This window comes from Manis pentadactyla, chromosome 11, assembly GCF_030020395.1.
Source record: "Manis pentadactyla isolate mManPen7 chromosome 11, mManPen7.hap1, whole genome shotgun sequence".
NCBI classification, from domain to species: Eukaryota; Metazoa; Chordata; class Mammalia; order Pholidota; family Manidae; genus Manis; species Manis pentadactyla.
The window spans coordinates 12,471,620-12,497,432 of record NC_080029.1 but is presented as its reverse complement, the minus strand read 5'-3'; the positions used below and the strand labels follow the sequence as shown (position 1 = coordinate 12,497,432).

Sequence of the window (25,813 nt, the reverse complement as noted above, 5' to 3'; positions counted from 1 at the left end):
CCAGACTGGATGAACTGGAAGAGAATGTTAATGGAATAGAAATCAGAGAACAGTAATACAGAGAAGCTGAGGCAGAGAGAGAAAAAAGGACCTCTAGGAATGAAGAACATTAAGAGAACTGTGTGACCAATCCAAACAGAACAATATTTGCATTATAGGGGTACAGAAGAAGAAAGAGAAAAAGGGATAGAAAGTGATTTTGAAGAAATAATTGCTGAAAACTTCCCCAATCAGGGGAAGGAAATAGTCTCTCAGGCCATGGAAGTCCACAGATCTCCCAACATAAGGGACCCAAGGAGGACAACACCAAGACATACAATAATTAAAATGGCAAAATGAAAGACAAGAACAGAGTATCAAAAGCAGCCAGAGAGAAAAAAAAGATCACCTACAAAGGAAAACCCATCAGGCTATAATCAGACTTCTCAGCAGAAACCACACAGGCCAGAAGGGAATGCCATGATATATTCAATGCAATGAGACAGAAGGGACTTGAACCTAGAATACTCTATCCACAACACTATCATTTAAATTTGAAGGAGGGAGTAAAAATTTCCCAGATAAGTGAAAGTTGAGGGAATTTGCCTCCCACAAACCATCTTTACACTGTATTTTAAAGGGACTGCTCTAGAGGAAGTATGCCTTAGGCTAGATAGCTGTCATTAGAGAAAATAAAACCACAGCAAAGGAAGTAGACCAACTAAATACTAACTAATTGCCAAATTAAATCAGCAATCCACAAAATCATTCAAGGGAAACACAAAGAGTACAGGATAAAATACCTAACATATAAAGAGTGGAGGAGGAAGAAAAAGAAACGAGAGAAATAATCATCAGACTGTGTTTATAATAGCATAATAAGTGAGTTAAGTTAGAATGTAAGATAGTAAAGAAGCTGCCCTTAAACCTTTGGTAAACAAGAATCCAAAGCCTACAATGGCAATAAGTATATATCTAACGATAATCACCCTAAATGTAAATGTTCTGAGTGCACCAATCAAAAGACACAGAGTAACAAAATGGATAAAAAAGCAAGACCCGTCTATATGCTGCCTACAAGAGACTCACCTCAAACCCAAAGACATACACAGACTGAAAGTGAAGGGATGGAAAAAGATATTTCATGCAAACAATAGGGAGAAAAAAGCAGGTGTTGCAGAACATGTATCACACAAAAGAGCATTCAAAACAAAGAAAGTAACAAGAGATAAAGAAGGACATTAAGTAATGACAAAGGGGTCAGTCCAACAAGAGAATATAATTATTACAAATATCTATGCACCCAACACAGAATCACCTACATATGTAAAACAAATACTAACAGAATTAAAGGGGGAAATAGAATGCAATGTATTCATTCTAGGAGACTTAAACACATCACTCACTCCAAAGGACACATTAACCAGATACAAAGTAAGTAAGGACACAGAGGCACTGAAGAACACATTAGAACAGATGGACCTAACAGACATCTATAGAACATTCCACCCAAAAGCAGCTTGATACACATTCTTCTCAAGTGCACATGGAGCATTTTTTCAGAATAGACCACATACTAGGCCACAAAAAGAGCCTCATTAAATTCAAAAAGATTGATATTCTGCCAATCAACTTCTCAGATCACAAAGGTATAAAACTAGAAATAAATTGTACAAGGAAAACAAAAAGGCCCACAAACACATGGAGGGTTAAAAACATGCTCCTAAATAATCAATGGATCAATGCCCAAATTAAAACAGAGATCAAGCAATATATGGGGGCAAATGAAAACAACAGCACAATGCCCCAACTTTGTGGGATGCAGCGAAGGCAGTTCTAAGAGGAAAGTATATAGCAATTCAGGCTATTTAAAGAAGGAAGAACAATCCCAAATGAATAGTCTAAAGTCACAATTATTGAAACTGGAAAAAGAAGAACAAATGAGGTCCAATGTCAGGAGAAGAAGAGACATAATAAAGATCAGAGAAGAAATAAATAAAATTGAGAATAAAACATGTGAACATAGATGTAAAAATACTAAACCAAATATTAGCAAACCGAATTTAAAAATACATCACAAGGATCATACACCATGATCAAGTGGGATTCATCCCAAGGATGCAAGGATGGTACAACATTTAAAAAATCCATCAACATCATCCACCACATCAGCAAAAAGAAGGACAAAAACCACAGGATCATCTCTACAGATGCTGAAAAAGCATTTGACAAAATTCAACGTCCATTCATGATAAAAGCTTTCAATAAAATGGGTATAGAGGGCAAATACCTCAACATAATAAAGGCCATATATGACAAACCCACAGCCAATATCATGCTTAACAGCAAGAAGCTGAAAGCTTTTCCTCTAAGATTACAAACAAGACAAGGATGCCCACTCTCCCCACTTCTATTCAATATAGATCTGGAGGTCCTAGCCACAGCAATCAGACAACACAAAAAAATAAAAGGCATCCAGATTGGTAAGAAAGAAGTCAAAATGTTCCTGTTTGCAGATGACATGATATTGTACACAAAATACCCTGAAGAATCCACTGAAAAACTAATAGATCTAATATCCAAATTCAGCAAAGCTGCAGGATACAAAATTAATACTTAGAATTCTGTTGCATTCCTATACACTAACAATGAACTAGCAGTAAGAGAAATCAGGAAAACAATTCCATTTACAATTACATCAAAAAGAATAAAATGCCTAGGAATAAACCTAACAAAGGAAGTGAAAGACCTATACCCTGAAAACTACAAGACACTCTTTAGAGAAATTAAAGAGGACACTAATAAATGGAAACTCATCCCATGCACTTGGCTAGGAAGAATTAATATTTTCAAAATGGCCATCCTGTATAAAGCAATGTACAGATTTAATACAATCCCTATCAAAATACTGACAGCATTCTTCAACCAACTGGAACAAATAGTCCTAAAATTCATGTAGAACCACAAAAGATCCCGAATAGCTAAAGCAATCCTGAAAAGGAAGAATAAAGCAGGGGGGGGATCTCACTTCCCAACTTCAAGCTCTACTAAAAAGCCACAGTAATCAAGATAATTTGTTACTGGCACAAGGACAGACCCATAGACGAGTAGAACAAAATAGGGAGTCCAAATATTAACCCAAGCATATATGGTCAATTAATATATGACAAAGAAGCCATAGATATACAATAGAGAAATGAAAGCCTCTTCAACAACTGGTATTGGCAAAACTGGACAGCTACATATAAGAGAATGAAACTGGATTACTGTCTAACTCCATACATAAAAGTAAACTCGAAATGCATCAAAGACCTGAATGTAAGTCATGAAACCATAAAACTCTTAGAAGAAAACATAGGCAAAACTCTCTTGGACATAAACATGAGCAACTTCTTCATGAACATATCTCCTCAGGCAAGAGAAACAAAGCAAAAATGAACAAGTGGGAATGTATAAAACTAAAAATATTCTGTACAGCAAAGGACACTATCAGTAGAACAAAAAGGCATCCTAAAGTATGGGAGAATATATTCATAAATGACATATCTGATAAGGGGTTGATATTTAAAATATAAAGAGTTCATGTGCCTCAACAAACAAAAAGCAAACAACCCAATTAAAAAAGGGCAGAGGATCTGAACAGACACTTCTCCAAAGAAGAAATTCAGATGGCAAACAAAGCCAAGGATGCTCACATCGCTAACCATCAGGGAAATGAAAATTAAAACCACAATGAGATATCACCTCATACCAGTAAGGATGGCCACCATCCAAAAGACAAACAACAAAAGTCTATGAGGTTGTGGAGAAAGGGGAACCCTCCTACACTGCTGGTGGGAATGTAAACTAGTTCAACCCGTGTGGAAAACAGTATGGAGGTTCGTCAATAAACTAAAAATAGAAATACCATTTGACCCAGGAATTCCACTCCTAGAAATTTACCCTAAGAATGCAGGAGCCCACTTTCAAAAAGACAGATGCACCCCTATGTTTATCACAGCACTATTTACAATAACCAAGAAAATGGAAGCAACCAAGTGTCCATCAGTAGATGAATGGATAAAGAAGATGTGGTACATATACACAATGGAATATTATTCAGCCATAAGAAGAAAATAAATCCTACTATTTGCAACAACATGGATGGAGCTAGAGGATATTATCCTCAGTGAAATAAGCCAGGCAGAGAAAGACAAATACCAAATGATTTCACTCATCTGTGGAGTATAAGAAACAAAACAAAAACTGAAGGAACAAAACTGCAGCAGACTCACAGAACCCAAGAATGGACTAACAGTTACCAAAGGGAAAGGGACTGCGGAGGGTGGGTGGGAAGGGAGGGAGAAGGGGAATAAGGGGCATTATGATTAACACACATAATGTACTGGCAGGGCATGGGGAGGGCAGTATCGCACAGAGAAGATAAGTAGTGACTCTATAGCATCTTACTACACTGATGGACAGTGACTGTAATGGGGTCTGTGGTGGGGACTTGATAATGGGGGGAATCTAGTAACCACAATGTTGCTCATGTAATTGTATATTAATGATACCAAAATATATATATATATATATATATATATATATATATATATATATATATATATATATATATAATCACGATAAGATCCAGCAATTCCACTTCTGGGTATATACCCAAAAGACTTGAAAGCAGGGTCCCAAAGAGATATTTACACACCATATTCATAGCAGCACTATTCACAATAGCTAAAACATGGAAGTAACCTAAGTGTCCATTGATGGATGACTGGATAAGCAAAAATGTGGTATATCCATGCAGTGGAATATTATTCAGCCTTAAAAATGAAAAGGTTTCTGCAATTATTTACAAAAAAGATGAACCAGGGGAATATTATGCTAAGTGAAATAATACAGTCACAAAAGGACAATTATATGACTCCATCTATCTGAGGCCCCTACTGTAGCCAAAATCACAGAGACCGTAGAAAATAGAGTGGTGGTTGCCAAGCACTGTAGGGAGGGAGGAATGGGAAGTTACTGTTTAAAGGACACAGAGTTTCAGTTTTACTAGATGAAAGAATTTAGAGGTGGATGGTGGTGATGGTTGCAGAACATTTTCAATGTATTTCATACCACTGAATTGTACACTTAAAAATGTTTAAGATGGTCAATTTTATGTGTATTTTACCACAATAAATTTTTTAAAATTATCATCTGTAATAGTTAAGATTAGTTGATTAATACAGCAGATTTTCTCCATATGTTTTTTAATCCTTGGCTGAAATGCAGCATTTATACCAGTAAAAATGAATTCCTCACCTGCCTTTGTCAAGTAAGCCTTTCCACTCTGGGAAACAAAAGTTATAGCTGAAGAATAAAAACTGTGGTAAGTATTCTTTATGATATCATCATGAAAGTCAGCTAATAATTCAAAAGTGTTGCCGCCATCAACTGAAAGCCAAACCTAAGGGAATAAAAAGATAATAGCTCACTAAAGAGCTGCCATGTAACAGTCAACAATTACCGATCAGCCCGAGCTTCCTATGTAAGACAAATCATGCAGCATGGTCTTCCCAATACTTCCACATCCATCACACACACACACACACACACACACACACACAAATGCACAGACGTTTTACCTACTTGATCAGCCCTCTATTTCCTTCCTATGGTTTTTTTTTTATTTTTATTGAAGGGTAGTTGACAACAGTATTGCATTACATTAGTTTCAGGTGTACAACACAGTGCTTCAACATTTATATACATGATAATTCTAGGTACCAGGTATCACCATACCAAGTTGTTACAATATTTTGACTATATTCCTTATGCTATACATTACATCCCGGTTACTTATTTATTTTACAATTGGAAGTGTGTTTATATATATATATATTTTTTTTTTGTGAGGGCATCTCTCATATTTATTGATCAAATAGTTGTTAACCACAATAAATTTCTGTATAGGGGGGTCAATACTCAATGCACAATCATTAATCCACCCCAAGCCTAATTTTCGTCAGTCTCCAATCTTCTGATGCATAACGAACAAATTCTTACATGGAGTACAAATTCTTACATAGTGAATAAGTTACATGGTGAACAGTACAAGGGCAGTCATCACAGAAGCTTTCGGTTTTGTTCATGCATTATGAACTATACACAGTCAGTTCAAATATGAATATTCATTTGATTTTTAAACTTGATTTATATGTGGATACCACATTTCTCTATTATTATTATTTTTAATAAAATGCTGAAGTGGTAGGTAGATACGAGATAAAGGTAGAAAACAGAGTTTAGTGTTGTAAGAGAGCAAATGTAGATGATCAGGTGTGTGCCTGTAGACTATGTGTTAATCCGAGCTAGACGAGGGCAATAAACATCCATGTATGCAGAAGATTTCTCTCAGAACATGAGGGGGGAGGTTCTAAGCCTCACCTCTGCTGCTCCCCATTTTCTCACCAGATGGCCCCCTGCGACTGTGCCTGTCTTAGGTTGTTCCTCCCTTGAGGAATCTTACCCGTCTCTGGCTAACCAGTCATCTTCCGGGGCCATACAGGGAAATGTTAAGTTGGTAAGTAAGAGAGAAGCCTTATTGTTTGAAAAGGTTAGCTTTTTACTTCTTTGCATATTTATACCCTGTGGCTTCTATGCCCAGCATTTGTCTTGAGGTGTCTTTACCACTTGGAAGAATTATGATACTCGGTAAATTCGACATGTGGCACGAGTTCTATTTAAAGGTTGTGATTAGGTAGGAAGAAGAAAAGCTATAGAAGTAGCAGGCAGAAGAAAACCTGGGAAGATTGATTATTTCTTTGACATATCTTCTTGTAGAGTAACTTCAGCATGGATAGGTTTTAAACTACTAATTAAATTGTGCACACACATTAACATAATAGGAATATAGTTACCTAACCAAAGCATACCTGTAATTATCAGCCATCTCCTGTGAAACCAAGAAAACCAGTTAGGCACCTTAGGCATTTGTGAAAACTTATCTATGATATGGTGGATATTGTCCGACTGAACTTAAACAGTCTGAGAGAATTCAGATAAACTAGAACAACCCATTCCTGGGGACTGTTCATATCCCGTATGTTCTTTTAACGATAAATAGTCTGTGGTTGTAAGATTTTGGAGTGCTACAATCTTCCTATGGTTTTATGGCTATATCTGACAGTCTCAAGTCTACACCACATGGATGGTGAATGTATAAAAGAACCAAATTATTCTATCCAAACAGAAGCTCCTCATTCACAAAAGGATGACATGCTGGGTGTATTTGGATACGGAGGAGAGAGCATACCTCATATTGACATGAGACTTTATGTTCTAGGCATCTAGCAAATATGTAGGGGAACATGTCTTATGTTGGAAGAGTGTCTTGATATTTGCAAAAGTGTGTCCTGGGACCTTAGTAAATTCTTAATTATACTCCCCACAGCACATAAAAATCTCTATTTCCTCATCTTGCAGTAAGAATTGTTTGAAGATAAATCATATCATGCATTGAGTGAATCCTGCTTGGTACCTCCTTTAGTAGCCTAAGTCTTATTCAAATATAAATGTCTGGATTTTTAAGTTCTTCTTAAAAATTATTTTAATGACAAGGTATACCAGAAAAAAGGCTTTTCTTAAATTTAGAACATTATAAATGTGGCTAAAGTCTCTTTGACTACCATCCCAATAATTCTCCTTTTATACCTCATCTGATATAATCAGGGTCTATTGTACCCCTTTCTAGAGGTAACTAGTTACCAACTTGAAAATTCTACATACTTACACTCATATATATATGTGTGTGTGTGTATATACACACACCCACAGAATACATTCAGTACAGTTTATGGGGAGAAGAGAAGAAGCATATCATATATCTGGGTGCAGCACTACCTTTAGACTTGGGCAAGAGGGACTCGTATCCTAGACTGCATGCTTAGTGGGCCTGTGTATTACAAACACACAGAGAATATTTATTGAATAACATATAGGTGTTTGTATCACTCAGGAATGTAGTGCTCATTGCTGGCATAGCACAATCCATAACCTATACGAGTGATATGGGGGCCTCCAATTTTACTCTTGCTCTGGATCCTGCAAATGTTACCAATGAGCCTGGTTGTGGATGGGGGAGGGTACTCTGAATAATATATTCAAAACAGCAACATATTGTACCTGGGTGTTCCATAAATTACATTTGTCACTCAACAATGTATCTCTGATCATTTTACATTAGCTCTGCAGACCTTCACATTCTTCTACACTGTCTCATAGTATCCAGTGCTACGGATATGCAACACCTGAGATGTTCTACTTTCCTACTAACAGTTAAAGGTTATATTAAAATGTTCACTCTTAAAAACAATACTGCAATGAACATTCACTTACTTTTTGTACTAATGTTGAAGTGTATCTCTAGAGAAGATACTGAAAACCCAGATGTTGAGTCAGAGGTTATGTATGTTTCTATAATTTTAATAGACTGCCACAATGCTCTTCAGTTTTGCTGAACCAGTTAATAGTTTCATCAGTAGTGTATGAGAAAATCCATTTCTCCAAACTTCACCAATACTTGATATTGTTAAAATTTTACTTTTAATCTTTACTGATTACCTGAATGAAAACAATTGCAACTCACAGCATTTTTTCTGTTTTTAGTTACTGATCCTTGCATGGCTCATTTTTATTTTTCTCATGATATTTGATAACATAATGAGAATGTATGAACTGAAAGCCCAACCCAAGAATTAGCAGATTGCTAATACTTTACATTTTCCTATGTTTCTCCCCAATCCTATCACCCTGTCTTTCTCCTCCCTTATATCCCCTATATTGGAGATATCCAATATTCTGAAATTTGTGTTTTTCACTCTCTTGCTACTTTTTCTTTTAGTTTTAGCACATATGTATGTGTGCTTCAATAATACATTACTTGAATTGCCTTTTTTCTTTATAAAAAGGGTGTCATACCCCACTGTTTTCTAGAATGTACTCTTCTTCCTAACATTTTTAACTTATATTCATACATGTTGCATATAACTCAGGTCATTTGCTTTTCTGTTGCCATCTAATAGTCTATTGGATGAACAAACTGTATTTTATTTATTTATTATCCTATTCATGGGCATTTGGATTGATTTGTTATTTAGTGCTATCATTAACAGCATCATGATGAAATTTTTAATTGTTTCCTCATATATGTATTTCCCTTGTGAAAAAGTGAAACTCATAGGTCACAGAAAATGCAAACATTGAAATTTATGGGATAATGATAATGCCAAATTGCCTTCCAAAATAACTGTAGTGATTTACTCTCCCATCAGCGATGTATAAAAGATCTGGTCAATCCACATCCTCTTCAACATTTTACATTGTCAGAATTTTGCCAATTAAATAGCTGAAAATAATATTGTAATGCATTCTTTATTTCCATGATTATTTGTGAATTACACCGTCTCTACACATTTACTCAATGTGTGTTTCTTTCTCTGTGAAATGCCTCTTTGCTTTTTTTGTCAGTTATTAGGTTGTCTTTTTCATATTGCCTTGTAAGAATTCTTCATATACTCTCACTTCTAATTCTTTCTCAGTTAAATGTGTTGCGGATATCATCTTCCAGTTTGCAGTCTGTATTTTCACTTATTACAATCTCTTTAATAAACAGAATTCTCTCCCCCTAAATCTTCTTTGGGAGAATGCAGAGAATTTTATTTAGGTGAACAGAGAAGTTAAGTGACTTATGTGATTTTGTTTGGAAGCCTTACTAATGAGTAAGCTGAGCCTTAAATGACCAAACTTTACGAGCATACAAAAGAGCTCTTGGAGCATAACCCCAGTTTAAATTAGTATCAGTCTGTATTTCCTTTATTTTTTGTTTTGAATGTATTACTTGACTGAAGTTATACATCATTTCCAAATTACTTTGAAAGTATCCTTTGTCTTGATTGTGTTATTATATGTGGATGCTGTTCAAAATTATTAAATTAACTTAGATGTTTTCAATTTTGTGAAGATATGGTGGATACGTTCTAGGTCATAATACAAAAGTGATTTGTGAATCTAGCAACTGGATGCCTTACCATTATTTTTCACCTCTTTTATTCTGTATTGTGGTAAAACACACACACACACATTATGAAACATCATCTTAACTACTTTTAAATGTTTTCTTCTTTAATGTGCAGTCTTTATTTTCTCTAAACACTGAGGTAAAGGGAACTCTTTCAAAAAAAGAGCAACAAAATACCTAGGAGTAAACCTAACTAAGGAAGTGAAAGACCTATACCCTGAAAACTACAGGACATTCTTAAGAGAAATTAAAGAGGACACTAACAAATGGAAACTCATCCCATGCTCTTGGCTAGGAAGAATTAATATTGTCAAAATAGCCATCCTGTCCAAAGCAATCTACAGATTTGATGCAATCCCTATCAAATTACCAACAGCATACTTCAACAAACTGGAACAAATAGTTCTAAAATTCATATGAAATCACCAAAGACCCCGAATAGCCAAAGCAATCCTGAGAAGGAAGAATGAAGTGGGAAGGATATTGCTCCCCAACTTCAAGCTCTACTACAAAGAGACAGTAATCAAGATAATTTGGTACTGGCACAAAAACAGAGCCACAGACCAGTGGAACAGAATAGTCTCCAGACATTAACCCAAACATACATGGTCGATTAATATATGATAAAGGTGCCATGGACATACAATGGGGAAACGACAGCCTCTTCAACAGCTGGTGTTGGCAAAAGTGGACAGCTACATGCAATAGAATGAAACTGGATCATTGTCTAACCCCATACACAAAAGTAAATTTGAAATGGATCAAAGACCTGAACATAAGCCATGAAACCATAAAACTCTTGGAAAAAAACATAGGTAAAAATCTCTTGGACATAAACATGAGCAACCTCTTCATAAACATTTCTCCCTGGGCAAGGGAAACAAAAGCAAAAATGAACAAGTGGAACTATATCAAGCTGAAAAGCTTCTGTACAGCAAAGGACACCATAAATAGAACAAAAAGGCATTCTACAGTATGGGAGAATATATTCATAAATGACAGATCCAATAAAGGGTTGACATCCAAAATATATAAAGAGCTCACACACCTCAACAAACAAAAAGAGAATAATCCAATTCATAAATGGGGAGAGGAGCTGAACAGACACTTCTCCAAAGAAGAAATTCAGATGGCCAACAGACACATGAAAAGATGCTTCACATCGCTAATCATCAGAGAAATGCAAATTAACACCACAATGAGATATCACCTCACACCAGTAAGGATCAACACCATCCAAAAGACAAACAACAAAAAATGTTGGCGAGGCTGTGGAGAAAGGGGAACCCTCCTACACTGCTGGTGGGAATGTAAATTAGTTTAACCATTGTGGAAAGCAGTATGGAGGTTCCTCAAAAAGCTCCAAATAGAAATACCATTTGACCCAGGAATCCCACTTCTAGGAATTTACCCTAAGAATGTAGCAGCTCAATTTGAAAGAAACAGATTCACCCCTATGTTTATTGCAGCACTATTTACAATAGTCAAGAAATGGAAGCAACCTAAGTGTCCATCAGTAGATGAATGGATAAAGAAGATGTGGTACATATATACAATGGAATATTATTCAGCCATAAGAAGAAAACAAATCCTACCATTTGCAAAACATGAATGGAGCTAGAGGGTATTATGATCAGTGAAATAAGCCAGGCAGAGAAAGACAAGTACCAAATGATTTCAGTCATATGTGGAATATAAGAACAAAGGAAAAACTGAAGGAACAAAACAGTAGCAGAATCACAGAACCCAAGAAAGGACTAAAAGTTACCAAAGGGAAAGGGACTGGGGAGGATGGGTGGGAAGGGAGGGAGAAGTGGGGGGAAAAAGAAAGGGGGCCTTACAATTAGCATGTATAATGTGTGGGGTGGGGTGCATGGTGTGGGCTGTGGAACACAGAGAAGACAAGTAGTGATTTTATAGCATCTTACTACGCTGATGGATAGTGACTAATGGAGTATGTGGGGGGGACTCGATGAAGGGGGGAGTCTAGTAAACATAATGTTCCTCATGTAATTGTAGATCAATGATACCAAAATAAATAAATAAATATATATATATATATATATATGTATACATGTGAAAAAAAAACAGCAACATTATTGAAAATGGGAAGGTCCAATCTTACACAATGTTATATGTCAACTATATTTCAATAAACTAGAAAAAATGCATTTTATTTTAAAATAAGAACCAGATAAAGAATATGGGAAGGTTTAGCCTCACATGTAGCTCCAGGATGATTAGGGGAAGGAACCAAAAGGTAAGATTAAACCAAGATTTTCCTGAATTGGACCAGACTTCAGAGTTGTGACTAGTATTTCAGAGTTCATTAATATTAAGCATATTTTGGAACAGATCTCTAGAACTTTTTCTTCTTGCAGAACTGAAACTCTATACCCATTAAACAACAACTCCTATTTTCTCCCCTCTCCCAACCCCTAGCAACCACCATTCTACTTTCTCTTTCTTTGTATCTGATTACTTTAGGTTCCTCGTATAAGTGGAATCATACCGTTTATGTTCTTTTGTGACTGGCTTATTTGACTTAGCATAGTGTCTTCAAAGTTCATCCATGTTGTGGGCTGTGACAGGACTTCATTTCATTTTAGGCTCACAGTATTCCACTGTATGTATGTGTGTATCTCACATTTTCTTTAGCAATTCATCTGTTGATGAACATGTAGGCTGCCTCCTTCCCCTGGCTGTTGTAGACAGTACTGCTCTGAACATGGGTACACAGTATCTCTTTAAGATCCTGTGTTCAGTTCTCTTGGGTTATACCGGTAGTAGGATTTCTGGATCATATGGTAGTTCTACTTATAATTTTTGGAAGAACCACCATGTGGTTTTCCACAGTGGTTGCCTTATTTTACAATCCCACAAATAGTACACAAGAGTTCCAACTTCCCATTCCCACCAAAACTTTTTTTCCAAGTTTGTTTTGGCTATGCAGGGTCCCTTGAACTCCTTATGAATTTTAGGATAGCTTTTTTTGAATTTATGCAAAAAATGCCATTTTGATTTTGATGGGTATTATATTGAATCTGTAGGTTGCTTTTATCTTAAGAATGTTTAGTTTTCTAATCCATGAGCATGGGATATGTTTCCATTTATTTATGTATTCTTTAATTTTTTTAAGCAATGTCTTATAGTTTTCAGTGCACAAGTCTTTCACCTCCTTGGTTAATTCTTAGGTTTTCTATTCTTTTTGATGTTATTTATTTTTATTGATGCTTTAGGTGGAATTGTTTTTTTTCAATTTCCTTTTCGGATTGTTCATTGTTAGTATACCAAAACACAACTAATTTTTGCATTTTGGCTTTGTATCTTGCTACTGTGCTGAGTTCATTTATTAGTTCTAATGGGTTTTCTTGGTAGAAATTTAGAGTTTTCTACATACAAGACAAGATCATATCATCTGTGAACAAAGATAATTTTACTTCTTCCTTTTTAATATGGATGCCTTGTCTAATAGCTCTGGCTAGAACTTCCGGTACTGTACTGAAGAGAAATAGTGAAAGTGGCCATCCTTGCCTTGATCCTGATCTTAGGGGTAAAGCTTTCAGTCTTTCACCACTGAATATGATGTTTGCTGTGGGGTTTTCACATATGGCTTTCTTTATGCTGAGGTAGTTTCCTTCTAGTCCTTGTTTGCTGAGTGTTTTTTTATATTGAAAAGGTATTGAATCTTGTCAAAAGGTTTTTGTGCATCAACTGAGATGATCATGTGGGTTTTGTTCATCATTCTGTTAATGTGTTGTATTACATTAATTGATTTTCATGTGTTGAACCATCCTTGCATTCCAGGCACAAATCCCACTTGCTCTTAGTGTATATAACCTTTTAATGTGTTATTGAATTCAGTTTGTTAGGATTTTGTTGAGTAAGTTTTAAATCAATGTTCTCCAGGGATACTGGCCTCTGGTTTTCTTTTCATATAGTATCTTTGCCTAGCTTTTGTATCAGGGTAATGTTGGCTTCATAAAATGACCTTGGAAGTATTCCTTCTTCAATTTTTTTTGATAAGCATTTGAGGAGGACTGGTGTCATTTCTTCATTAAATATTTGGAACAATTCACCAATAAAGCCATCTTGGATTTCTTTGTTGGAAGGGTTTTGATCACTGATTCAATCTCTTAACTAGTTATTGGTCAGTTCAGATTTTCTATTTATGCATGATCTAGTATTGGTAGGTTGTGTGTTTCTAGGAATTTATCCATTTCTTTTAGATTATCCAGGTTGTTAGCATACAATTATTCATGATATAATCTTTCTTATTTCTGTGGCATCAGTTGTAATGTTGCCTCTTTCGTATTTTAGTTCAGTTGAGTCTTTCCTTTTTTTCTTAGTTAACCTAGCTATGGATTTATCAATTTTGTTGATCTTTAAAGAACCACTTTGTAGTTTTGTTGATTTTTTTCTATTGTTTTTCTTTTCTCTATTGCACTTATCTCTGCTCTAGTCTTTATTATTTGCTTCCATCTGCTAGCTTTGGGTTTGGTTTGTTCTTCATTTTCTAGTTCCTTAAATTGTAAAGTTATGTTGTTAATTTGATATTTTTCTTCTTTTTTAACATATGTGTTTATAGCTATAAACTTCCCTTTTAGTACACTATTGCTGCATTTAAGTTTTGGTATGTTCTATTTTCATTTTAATTTTCTGAAGGTATTTTCTAATTTCCCTTCTTATTATTTATTTGACTCATTGGTTGTTTAAAAATGTGATTAATTTCCAAATATTTGTGGATTTTCCAGAATCACAGTTAATTATTTTAGTCAATTCATTATCCCACCCTCCTGTGCAATTATTTTACTCTGCTTTCTCTTTCTTTAAACCCACAACATTCCCCCTTTTTCCTCATTCTCAAATAACAACGTTGATTTTTGTTGAGACACAAGAAAATAAATTCCCACACCCTTCCATTACCAATATACCCACCTATCACCTTTTGAACCCCAAAACTCTTCCTTCCTCCTTTTGCTATAGAATAATAGTTGATGCTCCTAAGGCCAACCTTTCCACTAATTCAGAGATCTCATCTCCTCTCATCTTTTTAGAAATATCACCCCAGCAATTTCTCCTCCCTGTGCTATTCAACTTCCCCCACTACTGAATAATTCCCATTAGCACACAGCATAATTCCTCCTATCTTTAAAAATAAAAAACAAAAACTCTTCTCTTGACTGCCTTCCTCCCTCAAACATTGCCACATTTCACTGATACATTTTTCAGATCTTTGCAAAAGATATGTTTGAGTTCATTGTCACTAATTCCTTTCCTCTTATTCTCTCTTCACTGGACTTTCCACCTTTTTAATCATCAGAATGACTGTTCTTTGCTTGATGTATAACCACTAGCATAGAGTAAGTAAATGATTTAGAACTATACTAGGGAGTGAAATTTCATGTGTACACACCTGATTACCATAAGCATACAGAAAATGGCTTCGTGGATGGAATATCATTCCAACAGAAGAGAATGATGAAGGAAATGAGAAAAGCGGAAATTTTTGTTTTAATCTTGGTTTGTTATTTTCTAGGATTCTCACAGAGGCAATGGTATTTGTCTAGAAAGAGATAAAGAGTGAGCAAATCATAAGAATTTTTCCATTAGTATTACTAGTATGTATTTTAATTTTTAGAGTTTCTTATTACTTGGATTTTGATTAAGATAGGGACATACTCATTAACACAGCATGGCACTGGAAGGATTAGTAACCATCAGCATCTCCGTTACTCTGCCTCCCCCCATATACGTACATTTTATAGATGTTAACAGAAGTTTAGGAGATGGAATAATTTGTCCAAGGTTGTATAATAAATGACAAAGAGAGATTTATTATGGAATCATCATTGAACTCGACAGACAGACTCCAATGCCCATTCTTACAGCTATCACGTCAAACAACTTTTTAGAAGTGTGGGTTCCTCAGCCACACTCCAATTCTACTGGATCATGACCTTGAAGGGAATCAGAATGTGCCACCACAAAACATGCCACTTTAGTATAAAGATTATTTTAAGCTGAAGACATTTGAGATTCAACAGATACAGATAAAAAGTCTTCCCTATCTGACTAAGAGCAGCAACTTCAGGGAAATAAGGCTGCTATTAATTCCTCTTCACAGCAGATCTAAACTCAGAAGGGAGAATGTGAATAAAACCTACCCAAATCTTTCCTCCAGGAGAGTTTTATGGGGGCCCTGAAGGAGATGAAAGACACTCACACCTGTATAAACAAACATTATCACAAACTTTCCTGTCTCCTGCTTATTCTCCTGTAAACCCATTATCTGTTCATTTTTTGCCCCTTAAGCACCTTTCTTACCACCACCCCCATTAAGCTATAAAGATGGAATATAACTTCCAAATTTTAAACACCTTTTTTAGTTACTCATCACTGATTTTCACCCACATGTATATACACTACATGCATAAATCGTTTCTTTGTCTCCTGTGAGCCTGTCTTTTGTCAGCTTAACTTGAAGAGCCTCAATTTCAGAAACTAAGTAGAAGAAAATATTTTTTCCTCCACTAAAACAATGAGAGTATGTCTAGTTCCATTTTTTTTTTGTTCATATAAACTGACAATTTTATGGAACATAAATTTATACAAACAGTTTATATTCTTCTGCAGAATAAACCAAGAAGAATTACTATGCAAAAATCATCCATTTCCACCAAACTGAATGATAATCAGAGGCAAGATATCTATCTCTAAGGAGTCTTAAACTATATTATTAACCATAAATAATTTGCTGTAGTCAATTTTATCAACTTCTATTGTCAAAGAGAACAAGAATGCTGGAAATAAGTTTTGCTATTGTAAATTTTCCTGTCCATAGTGTCAAGAACAATCACCTTTGGGCTATAAGGCCTACCTGGTTATAGAGGAGGTAGACTCCAGTTCTATGCTCTGGGTCAACAAGAAATGTTTTCACAATTGAAGGAATAGCTTTTATTCCTTTTGAAATCTGAGGTAAGCAAGGTAGCCATTCAAGAAATGGTTCTTTGCCATAAAAACAAGAGCTTGCCTACAAGAGAAAGGAAAAGTTAATGCAGCTCTTGACATTCGAGTTCTAATTAGTTCCCTTTAGCAAATAAACTAATGAGCCATTGTGTTGTCCTGATTGACTACAAATAATAGTGATAAATCTCTAATGCCGTTGCTTCTCTTTTGGGGGATGTGAGTCCAGAAAATATGCTATGCATCCTTTTCTGACATAGATGGTTTTTACTAGAACCATTATGTAGGTTCCAGCTTTAACATAATTAAGTAATCACTATTAAACCCAAGTAGAGGCTCCACTGGAAGCAAAGAATGATTGCTAAGCTTTTCAGTCTGTGGAATTACTATTTTTTAAATTAAAAACAATCCATGAATTGTGCACAATAAAATCTTTTACCTTTCAAAATATTCAATACCATACCTCACTTAGGGTCTTGTTTCTCTCAAAGGTGACAGCAACATAATCAACTATAAAATATAAAGGTGCAGAAATTACAATTAGGATCTATATGACTAAAGGTATCATTAATTAAGCATATTCAAGTACAATTTTCTTGCACTTACAACAATCATGCCAATTGTCTCATATTTAAATGAACTTTTTCCTTCAGTTGTAGGCCATTAACACATAAAAAACAAACCTATCTGTACATTTTTTTCTGTTTTAATGTCATTTTATTTAATCTATATATGCTATGTTGAAAAAAGCCTGTTACTATTTCTTTAACTAAAATTTACCTTCAAAGTGTTCTCTGTTAGCAAAACATCTTTCATTATACCACAATTTTCCTTTGATATAGTCAACCTACATAAAACAAACAAAAATATTACTTAGGCAATATGTAGACTTAAGATATAAAATAGAAAAAAACTTATATAAAAATTTAGAACTGAAAATTATCTCCATTCTCCTTTTATTGTCTGGCGTTTTGGATCTATGCAATTGTTGGGTACAAAATTTGCAACCGTTTTTTCTTCCTAACACCAATAGCATTTTTTGAACAAATATCTACCAAGTGGCTACCTTGTGCCAGGTACTGCTCCAGACATGGATCCTGGAGTCCCACTGGTCTATGGGCATCTCTGGGTGGTAAGCCTACCTAATGTCTATTTGTGCAAATTTGTTTCCCTCACCCTCATTCTTGAGTAATATAGTTCAGCTAGGTTTGGAATCACATTTTGATAGTTATTTCCCTGAGTCCTTTCTAATGGAAATCTGTTACCTATATGGCCAATTCTCTGCTTCACATTTTCTCCAATTAGAATGACAAGAAGTCAGTTCCATTTGTTTGATGAGAAATAAGTGTTCCTGCCTTCTAGATGGTGCGAGCATGCATGTGTGTCCACGTGCGTGTGTGTCCACAGGCATCTATGAAGATGGAATGGGGAAGGGACATGGAAAAAGGCTAAGAATACTCATAACTTTGCTGTGGTTTCCAAACTGAAGCATTCATATATGTTCATGGGAATGACCTAGTTGAATCACAAAATATGACTTTGTAATAGAGAAGGGAGATGGAAGACAATCCCACAAAAAAGACCAGAAGCAAAGCTGTGGTTAGCTTACATGACACTTTTGCGCAAATTGGAGAGTGCCCCTTTCTCCAGGTAGGCATAGATTTACATGGGGGTAGATAGATTAGGGAGTAAAGTATTAGCCAAATTTTAGCCCCTGTTCTTTTGTGAAAAAGGCACCTTTGCACAGAATTCATATGAACAGCCACAGCAATCCTGGAACATATAAAGGAGTTGGGGGTGGCCTCTTAAACTAGGTGGGGCACTTCTTCCTTTGAAGTAGAAGGGAAGATCATTGCTTAAGGGTTGATAGAAATATATTTTTTTGGTTCAAACTGTAAATAATATTATAGTAACAAGATTAATCTATATTGTAAATTATTGTCTTGTTCCTCATTTCTTAAGTTACCAAGAAAACACATATCTTCTAACCAACATTGAAAATTTAAAGCTTCTTACCCTTTCAAAACCACAAAAGTCTGCCCTTGAAAACTAGAAGAAAAAAAGAAACTTTAATTTTTGCTGGCATAGGCATAACAACACATAGTAATATAAATTATACTCAAGGAAATGATGCTTTTCATATCCAAGCAGTTAGGAGTGTCACATGCTAAAACAAGCCTGTAAATAATTTACAAAATATGCTGGAGATTTCCCTTCAGTCTTTGCTTTGTTTCACCATTTTATTAGTTTGTTTATACTTCAACTTAATTCCAGAAGCGATTTGAGGTTTTACAAAAACCATTTAGTGATTTCAATGGAAGAGTTAAGAAGTGTGCAGAAAGATACTAAATCTGCCACCAGTTTGAGATTAGGAAGGCATACCCTTACCCTGTTATTTCCTCTGGGGCCATTGTTTCTTCTGCCCAGTCCAGGGCAGCCCTGCAGGTGCGAGGTCCTCACCATGCCCAGCACATGCCTAATTCTCTGTGCTTGAACCTGAGGTCACTGTTACGGCTTCTGCAACTCTGCGCTAACAATTACATGGTAAGTACATAAAAGGCCAGATCTATTTGTTGCCTGAACAAATGGTACTTTCTCAGAGATGGTGAGGAAAGAGCAAGGCTATGAATATTTCTATACCTGAAGACAGGTAATAATTACCATGTGTAAGAAATACCGTCTTCTCAACCAATACAACTGCCCCTTCTACTTTCCTTTATCATTTCTTCTCCTGTTCTTAAGACTGTTTTTCTGCCCTTATTTCTATTGTGGTCATTTTTGAGAGATGTTTATTAACATGTTTAAGAAATTCATGATATGGAATAAAAATTATTGGGGGAGCCAAGATGGCGGTGTGAGTAGAGCAGCGGAGATCTCCTCCCAAAACCACATATATCTATGAAAATATAACAAAGACAACCCTTCCTAGAATAAAGACCAGAGGACACAGGACAATATCCAGACCACATCCGCACCTGCGAGAACCCAGCGCCTCGCGAAGGGGGTGAGATACAAGCCCCGGCCCCGTGGGAGCCGAGCGCCCCTCCCCCCAGCTCCCGGCGGGAGAAGAGCAGGCAGAGCGGGAGGGAGACGGAGCCCAGGACTGACGAGCACCCAGCCCCAGCCATCCGGGCCAGAGTGCAGGGCCCTCGATACTAGGAAAACAGGGCAGCAAGAACAGTGAGCGGGCACTGGAGGCCGGGCGCCAGAGGACATAAGAAAAGCACGCGACCAATTTTTTTTTTTTTTTGGCGACCGCTTTTTGGAAGTCTTAAAGGGATAGGGACCCCAATACTAGGGAAACAGGGCAGCAAGACCAGTGAGCAGAGGCCTGAGGCTGGCGGTGGGGAATAAAGAAAAACGAGCGGCCACTTTTTTTTAATTTCAGAATTTTTTTTTTTTTTTTGTGGTCGTTTTGTTTTGGCGGGTGCTTTTTGGAACTCTTAAAGGGGCAGGGCGGGACACTTAATCCAGAGGTAGGGAATCCGGGGATCTCTGGGCACCCTAACCCCTGGGCTGCAGGGAGCAGGGAGGCCCCTTACGGAGATAAATAGCCTCCCAGCCGCTCCTGCTCCAACGCGACTCCACCACTTTGGAGTAGCTGCCCGAGCCAGGCCACGCCCACAGCAACAGCGGAGATAAACTCCATAGCAGCCGGGCAGGAAGCAGAAACCCTGTCTGCGCGCAGCTGCGCAGCACAAGCCACTAGAGGTCGCTGTTCTCCCAGGAGAGGAGGGCCACAAACCAACAAGAAAGGAAGTCCTTCCAGCCGTCACTCGTCCCAGTTCTGCAGACTATTCCTATCACCATGAAAAGGCAAAGCTACAGGCAGACAAAGATCACAGAGACAACACCAGAGAAGGAGACAGACCTAACCAGTCTTCCTGACAAAGAATTCAAAATAAGAATCATAAACATGCTGACAGAGATGCAGAGAAATACGCAAGAGATATGGGATGAAGTCCAGAGGGAGATCACAGATGCCAGAAAGGAGATTACAGAAATGAAACAAACTCTGGAAGGGTTTATAAGCAGAATGGATAGGATGCAAGAGGCCATTGATGGAATTGAAACCAGAGAACAGGAACGCATAGAAGCTGACATAGAGTGAGATAAAAGGATCTCCAGAAATGAAACAATATTAAGAGAACTGTGTGACCAATCCAAAAGGAACAATATCCGTATTATAGGGGTCCCAGAAGAAGAAGAGAGAGGAAAAGGGATGGAAAGTATCTTGGAAGAAATAATTGCTGAAAACTTCCCCAAACTGGGGGAGGAAATAATCGAACAGACCACGGAAATACACAGAACCCCCAACAGAAAGGATCCAAGGAGGACACTACCAAGTGCATAATAATTAAAATGGCAAAGATCAAGGACAAGGAAAGAGTTTTAAAGGCAGCTAGAGAGAAAAAGGTCACCTATAAAGGAAAACCCATCAGGATAACGTCAGATTTCTCAACAGAAACCTTACAGGCCAGAAGAGAATGGCATGATATATTTAATACAATGAAACAGAAGGGCCTTGAACCAAGGATACTGTATCCAGCACGACTATCATTCAAATATGACGGTGGGATTAAACAATTCCCAGACAAACAAAAGCTGAGGGAATTTGCTTCCCACAAACCACCTCGACAGGACATCTTACAGGGACTGCTCTAGATGGGAGCACTCCTAGAAAGAGCACAGCACAAAACACCCAACATATGAAGAATCGAGGAGGAGGAATAAGAAGGGAGAGAAGAAAAGAATCTCCAGACAGTGTATATAACAGCTCAATAAGTGAGCTAAGTTAGACAGTAAGATACTAAAGAGGCTAATCTGGAACCTTTGGTAACCATGAATTTAAAGCCTGCAATGGCAATAAGTACATATCTTTCAATACTCACCCTAAATGTTAATGGGCTGAATGCACCAATCAAAAGACACAGAGTAATAGAATGGATAAAAAAGCAAAACCCATCTATATGCTGCTTACAAGAAACTCACCTCAAACCCAAAGACATGTACAGACTAAAAGTCAAGGGATGGAAAAACATATTTCAAGCAAACAACAGCGAGAAGAAAGCAGGGGTTGCAGTACTAATACCAGACAAAATAGACTTCAAAACAAAGAAAGTAACAAGAGATAAAGAAGGACACTACATAATGATAAAGGGCTCAGTCCAACAAGAGGATATAACCATTCAAAATATATGTGCACCCAACACAGGAGCACCAGCATATGTGAAACAAACACTAACAGAACTAAAGGGGGAAATAGACTGCAATGCATTCATTCTAGGAGACTTCAACACACCACTGACCCCAAAGGAGAGATCCACCTGGCAGAAAATAAGTAAGGACATGGAAGCACTGAACAACACAGTAGAGCAGATGGACCTAACCGACATCTATAGAACTCTACATCCAAAAGCAACAGGATATACATTCTTCTCAAGTGCACATGGAACATTCTCCAGAATAGACCACATACGAGGCCACAAAAAGAGCCTCAGAAAATTCCAAAAGATTGAAATCCTACCAACCAACTTTTCAGACCACAAAGGCATAAAACTAGAAATAAACTGTACAAAGAAAGCAAAGAGGCTCACAAACACATGGAGACTTAACAACACGCTCCTAAATAATCAATGGATCAATGACCAAATCAAAATGGAGATCCAGCAATATATGGAAACAAATGACAACAACAACACTAAGCCCCAACTTCTGAGGGACACAGCAAAAGCAGTCTTAAGAGGAAAGTATATAGCAATCCAAGCATATTTAAAAAAGGAAGAGCAATCCCAAATGAATTGTCTAATGTCACAATTATCGAAATTGGAAAAAGAAGAACAGATGAGGCCTAAGGTCAGCAGAAGGAGGGACATAATAAAGATCAGAGAAGAAATAAATAAAATTGAGAAGAATAAAACAATAGCAAAAATCAATGAAACCAAGAGCTGGTTCTTCAAGAAAATAAACAAAATAGATAAGCCTCTAGCCAGACTTATTAAGAAGAAAAGAGAGTCAACACAAATCAACAGTATCAGAAACGAGAAAGGAAAAATCACGACGGACCCCACAGAAATACAAAGAATTATTAGAGAATACTATGAAAAACTATATGCTAACAAGCTGGGAAACCTAGGAGAAATGGACAACTTCCTACAAAAATACAACCTTCCAAAACTGACCCAGAAAGAAACAGAAAATCTAAACAGACCAATTACCAGCAACGAAATTGAAGCGGTAATCAAAAAACTACCAAAGAACAAAACCCCCAGGCCAGATGGATTCACCTCGGAATTTTATCAGACATACAGGGAAGATATAATACCCATTCTCCTTAGAGTTTTCCAAAAAATAGAGGAGGAGGGGATACTCCCAAACTCATTCTATGAAGCTAACATCACCCTAATACCAAAACCTGGCAAAGACCCCACCAAAAAAGAAAACTACAGACCAATATCCCTGATGAACGTAGATGCAAAAATACTCAACAAAATATTAGCAAACTGAATTCAAAAATACATCAAAAGGATCATACACCATGACCAAGTGGGATTCATCCCAGGGATGCAAGGATGGTACAACATTCGAAAGTCCATCAACATCATCCACCACATCAACAAAAAGAAAGACAAAAACCACATGATCATCTCCATAGATGCTGAAAAAGCATTTGACAAAGTTCAACATGCATTCATGATAAAAACTCTCAGCAAAATGGGAAGAGAGGGCAAGAACCTCAACATAATAAAGGCCATATATCATAAACCCACAGCCAACATTATATTCAACAGCAAGAAGCTGAAAGCATTTCCTCTGAGATCGGGAACTAGGCAGGGATGCCCACTCTCCCCACTGTTATTTAACATAGTATTGGAGGTCCTAGCCACGGCAATCAGACAAAACAAAGAAATACAAGGAATCCAGATTGATAAAGAAGAAGTTAAACTGTCACTATTTGCAGATGACATGATACTGTACATAAAAAACCCTAAAGACTCCACCCCAAAACTACTAAAACTGATACCAGAATACAGCAAAGTTGCAGGATACAAAATCAACACACAGAAATCTGTGGCTTTCCTATACACTAACAATGAACCAACAGAAAGAGAAATCAGGAAAACACCTCCATTCACAATTGCATCAAAAAAAATAAAATACCTAGGAATAAACCTAACCAAAGAAGTGAAAGACTTATACTCTGAAAACTACAAGTCACTCTTAAGAGAAATTAAAGGGGACACTAACAGATGGAAACTCATCCCATGCTCGTGGCTAGGAAGAATTAATATCGTCAAAATGGCCATCCTGCCCAAAGCAATATACAGATTTGATGCAATCCCTATGAAACTACCAGCAACATTCTTCAATGAACTGGAACAAATAATTCAAAAATCCATATGGTAACACCAAAGACCCTGAATAGCCAAAGCAATCCTGAGAAAGAAGAATAAAGTAGGGGGGATCTCACTTCCCAACTTCAAGCTCTACTATAAAGCCATAATAATCAAGACAATTTGGTACTGGCACAAGAACAGAGCCACAGACCAATGGAACAGACTAGAGAATCCAGACATTAACCCAGACATATATGGTCAATTAATATTTGACAAAGGAGCCATGGACATACAATGGCGAAATGACAGTCTCTTCAACAGATGGTGCTGGCAAAACTGGGCAGCTACATGTAGGAGAATGAAACTGGACCATTGTCTAACCCCATATACAAAAGTAAACTCAAAATGGATCAAAGACCTGAATGTAAGTCATGAAACCATTAAACTCTTGGAAGAAAACATAGGCAAAAACCTCTTAGACATAAGCATGAGTGACCTCTTCTTGAACATATCTCCCTGGGCAAGGAAAACAACAGCAAAAATGAACAAGTGGGACTATATTAAGCTGAAAAGCTTCTGTACAGCAAAAGATACCATCAATAGAACAAAAAGGAACCCTACAGTATGGGAGAATATACTTGAAAATGACACATCCGATAAAGGCTTGATGTCCCGAATATATAAAGAGCTCGCATGCCTCAACAAACAAAAAACAAATAACCCAATTAAAAAATAGGTAGAGGAACTGAACAGACAGTTCTCCAAAAAAGAAATACAGATGGCCAACAGACACATGAAAAGATGCTCCACATCGCTAATTATCAGAGAAATGCAAATTAAAACTACAATGAGGTATCACCTCACACCAGTAAGGATGGCTGCCATCCAAAAGACAAACAACAACAAATGTTGGCGAGGCTGTGGAGAAAGGGGAACCCTCCTACACTGCTGGTGGGAATGTAAGTTAGTTCAACCATTGTGGAAAGCAGTATGGAGGTACATCAAAATGCTCAAAACAGACCTACCATTTGACCCAGGAATTGCACTCCTAGGAATTTACCCTAAGAATGCAGCAATCAAGTATGAGAAAGATCAGTGCACCCCTATGTTTATCGCATCACTATTTACAGTAGCCAAGAATTGGAAGCAACCTAAATGTCCATCGATAGATGAATGGATAAAGAAGATGTGGTACATATACACAATGGAATATTACTCAGCCATAAGAAAAGGGCAAATCCTACCATTTGCAGCAACATGGATGGAGCTGGAGGGTATTATGCTCAGTGAAACAAGCCAAGTGGAGAAAGAGAAATACCAAATGATTTCACTCATCTGTGGAATATAAGAACAAAGGAAAAACTGAAGGATCAAAACAGCAGCAGAATCACAGAACTCAAGAATGGACTAATGGTACCAAAGGGAAAGGGACTGGGGAGGATGGGTGGGTAGGGAGGGATAAGGGGGGGAGAAG

General features: G+C 37.0%; 1 protein-coding gene across 1 annotated transcript in view; it reads right to left on the bottom strand.

The window, feature by feature from the left end:
• The window catches only part of CATSPERB (cation channel sperm associated auxiliary subunit beta), a 114,168-nt gene that overhangs the window by 48,328 nt on the left and 40,027 nt on the right, over positions 1-25,813 (bottom strand). The window contains 6 exon segments of the mRNA XM_036882176.2: positions 5,281-5,425; positions 15,453-15,602; positions 16,917-17,069; positions 17,466-17,512; positions 17,783-17,849; positions 19,019-19,051. Coding sequence (XP_036738071.2) covers positions 5,281-5,425; positions 15,453-15,602; positions 16,917-17,069; positions 17,466-17,512; positions 17,783-17,849; positions 19,019-19,051 — 595 coding nt within the window.